Source organism: Volvox carteri (assembly GCF_000143455.1).
Source record: "Volvox carteri f. nagariensis unplaced genomic scaffold VOLCAscaffold_83, whole genome shotgun sequence".
Taxonomy (NCBI): domain Eukaryota; kingdom Viridiplantae; phylum Chlorophyta; class Chlorophyceae; order Chlamydomonadales; family Volvocaceae; genus Volvox; species Volvox carteri.
In genome coordinates, this window is record NW_003307626.1 from 513,752 (window position 1) to 517,554 (window position 3,803).

The window sequence follows — 3,803 nt, forward strand, 5'->3', positions numbered from 1 at the left end:
TGCAGGATTTGCCCGGCGGAGAACTCCCGGTGGAGCGGCAGGTACCATACGAAAAACACCTGCATCTTGCTAGCAGCATGGCTGCCGCGCTGCGTCGGCGCATGCCTTCGCGGGTGTGTGCTGTCTGCTCAGAACAGTGTTCGGAGGATCAGTCGGTGCTTCATGCCTGGTTGGAAATTCCCAATGTGGAGATATTACGCGCCGACATAATGTGCACTGCCGCCGTGCCGCGTCATGCGCGTACCCTGGCTTGGCGGCGCATGCCCTGCACCGCCCAAGGTGCTGCACCACCACCACCGGATCCGGTTTTACCGGCACGGTATCGTATCAGCAGATCCGAGCGCGGCAGTAGTGCTGGCGCTGGTGCTGACACTGATCCAGCGGCATTCGTGGATGAAAATGTGTTGGCGGTTGACAGTGATGGTGCAGGTGATGGGGCTAATGAGCCGGAGTCACCGGCAGGTACTGCAGAGGACACAGCCCCGGTACAGGTGCCACCCGAATTGCAGCCATATCCACCACGGGTGCAGCCACGGCCTTGCATCGATGATCCACGGAGTGTGGAGGTGCCGTTCTGCATGCGCCTTGATGCGGACTTGCCAAACCGGACCATGTTCTGTGACGATGATGGCCCTGACCGATTCACTATCTGCACCTCTTGCGAGAAGGCATTGACAGGTGAGCAACCCATTTGCATGTTCTGTCCTTTCTTCATTGCTTTATGCTGTTGCACGCCTTTCATCCGTCGGGCCGCCTGATTTCTGTGAGTGAGACTCATACACGTTGTCATTACACCCTGCCTAACCGATGCCCACCTGTCGCCGCTCTTGTTGCAGCACGCCGAGTGCCTGAAGCGGCTCTGGCGCGACTCGATCCGGGCGACGTGCCATCTACCAATCACCTAGGCGACCCGTTGCCTGCACCCACGTTTGTGGAGAGTCAGCTGTTGGGGCGGGGCCGTCTCATGCAGCAGCTAATGATTGTGCATCTCACGGGCCGCCCCCCCGAGGTGTTGCCGTGTGCCGTACAGTCACATGGCATCGCGGTCGTAAACCCCGACCCCAATATGCTACGGGGCCAGCTGCCCGCACGCATTGCGGATTTGGCTGGCGCTTTCACGGTGGTTTGCGTGGATCAAGTCCGAGACCGGCAGGACTTGCTGGATCGCGTCCGCCGTGCACCAGGCCTGAAAGTTCGAGGCAACGTCATCGTCGCCTGGGTGCGTTTCCTTCAGCATAATGACGACGATGAAGGTGCGGTGGACGAAGAAGCTCTACAGGAGTATGAGCGTATGGGATGTGTTGCGCGAGTACCAGAGGCACTGCTGCACTCTGCAATCGGTCCTACGGATCCAGAAGTCGCTGGTGTACTGCGGAGTACGTTCCTGCACGACCGTACCGGCGCTGCTGGTGTACGACAGCTGCAGGAGACGTTGCAAGGAAACGTTGCTGGTGAGATCATTCAGGGTGGTGGCGCTTATGGATCACCGCTTGATACAGGTGCGACTTTTCACGGGGTAAATCAACGGGGTTCACAGACGGATGCAAAACTGTATTGTGCTGTGTCGATTGCAGCTAAGGGGGCTGCAAGCCTACATGCGTTCCTTTCCAGCTGACGGATTTATTTCCACCTGCTTCACGCACATCCTTCCAACATTGCTATTTCTGTGCTCCTACATCTGTTATAGGTCCTGACGGGCCCACGGCCAGAACAACTGCCTCTGACACTCGTATGGCAGGTATGTATGTGATGGATACGGTACGAGCTGTCCAACCTGGTGGGCTGGTACGTGCACGACTGTTTCTCCGCACCCATTACGCTGTCGGATTGTACGGCCTGTATGTACCTGCAGGTTTGCACATGCTACGACTGCTGCTGTATGTGTCGTCCGGGCATGTTCGTCCACCTGTCGGATTCCGGACCATTAACTATTATGTTTCTTACCACCTCCTCATCTGCGGTGTATGCACAACCGTGCCTATTTTCCACTATAGATGCTGGTGCTACGGGCTTAGCGCCTGTTGCGGTCGTCGTGCGCCAACCAGCTGATCCTGGTCCTCTCCGGGGTAAGTGAGAATCTGCAAATTATCCTATTACTCCTATTTGTTCTGTTTGTCCTACTATATTCATCGGCTGACTTTGGCACGTCCTGTGCATACATCACGAGTATCATTCCAGTGCTGCACCATTTGCCCGTCTGGCATGTTAACCTTATGAATATCCGCCCCCTCCACCCAACACAGCTGATGCCGATCTGGGCGTTCCGAATGAACTGGAGGTGGTCCTTCCGCAACCAGCTCCTGTTCCGACGGACGGCAGCGACTTTGATAACCGGCCCAATGTGGTGCATGACCTGCTCACCGGGCGTGCACGTCTCGCATTCGCTGCTGGCGGCCGTGGCGCTCAGGTCCTGGATGACCGCCATCCAGCCATCCTTAACGTCTGCTTCCCGGTCTCGTTTCCATATGGTTTGTCCGGACAGCGGCCACCGGGTATGTCGTTCGCCTCATATTGCAGCCACCTTGTACGGCGGGTGCCACGGTCGCAGTTCAGCAGCAACTTAATGCTGCTTGCCCGAATGTATGATATCAGCGTGCGGCAACAAAGCATGGCGCAGGTAGGAGTGGCCCTGCGCATGCGACCACGACTGGGTGGACCAGCGGCACGGGTACCGAGGGATGTGGTACGCACCATGGCGGACATCTTGGCGCTGCCATACCGTCACGCCCAGCGACGGCAGCTGCTGTCGCAGCAGTCGCCCGTGGTGCGTGCCCTCCTGGATGGCGCACGTGCCAGCCTCCTGCGAATCGACCTTACAGATACCTACTATAATGGTGCAAAGGCCATGATGCGTGCGGCTGCCCTCACCATCGGCTGGCCACCATTGTTCTTCAATCTCAACCCGGCGGACATGCATGCTGGCTGCGCTGTTGTAGCCTCTGGTCAGCTTATAGAGTTCGACGACGCCGGTCGTCCGACCCAGATCAGCAGCACGGTGGAAAAGTGGCGCCGCGTCAAAGAAGACCCGCACAGCTGCGCGGCACTGCTCATCGCCACAAAAGAGGTGTTGGTGGAGCAGTTGTTTGGCTTTGCACCTGGAGCAATGCGGCAGACTGACCCTAACTGCTTCTGTGGGGTCGTATTCGAGGTAGTCGTCAAGGTTGAACAGAGCGGGCGATTGGCGCTACACTTGCACGGAGTCGCACACCTCGAGTGCTTCGCACTGGACAACCTTCAGGTGTTATTCTGTGGACCCAACTGCCGAGCTCTGGCACTTGCATACGCGCTGTGCGAAATGTGGTACCCCTCCCCATACTATGCTCCGGCACCGGACAGCGGGACACAGCCTCTGGTCATGGGTATGTCTGATGCGGAAGTGCAGCAGCACGGTCTACCCGTGCCAGCAGTGCAGGCGGACTGCCCACCTGCAGCATACAACTTCGAACGACTGGCGGGGTGTGCAAACGGCGAACTGCCGCCTCCATCACGACATGCCGCCTGCCGTGCCCATCACGCTGCCGTCATACGCAGTACCCTCACCCACAGCCACAGTTCGACGTGCAAGCGGCATGGCTGCCGCGGTACCGATGACAGCTGCGGCATGGCCTTTCCCCGACTCATCCGCACAGCCTTTCAATGGATCGGTACCACCGGCCTATTCTTGCTGCCCCGCCTGGCACCCAACCTCGTGCCACACATGCCTGCCATTGCCCTCGCCTTCGGCTGCAACCATCTGATGTCCCTGGCCTGCGAAGTCGACCGGGAGTACACAGCTGACATCGCTGCCCAACTAGCGCGTCCTC

At 58.5% G+C, this 3,803-nt stretch overlaps 1 protein-coding gene across 1 annotated transcript in view; it reads left to right on the plus strand.

The window, feature by feature from the left end:
• Nucleotides 1–209: 209 nt before the first annotated feature.
• The window catches only part of VOLCADRAFT_99211 (uncharacterized protein), a gene marked incomplete at both ends in the record, with an annotated part of 6,963 nt that continues 3,369 nt past the window's right edge, over nucleotides 210–3,803 (plus strand). Inside the window, 4 exons of the mRNA XM_002957958.1 lie at nucleotides 210–678; nucleotides 837–1,499; nucleotides 1,688–1,738; nucleotides 2,244–3,754. Coding sequence (XP_002958004.1) covers nucleotides 210–678; nucleotides 837–1,499; nucleotides 1,688–1,738; nucleotides 2,244–3,754 — 2,694 coding nt within the window. The remainder of the gene's footprint in view (nucleotides 679–836; nucleotides 1,500–1,687; nucleotides 1,739–2,243; nucleotides 3,755–3,803) is intronic.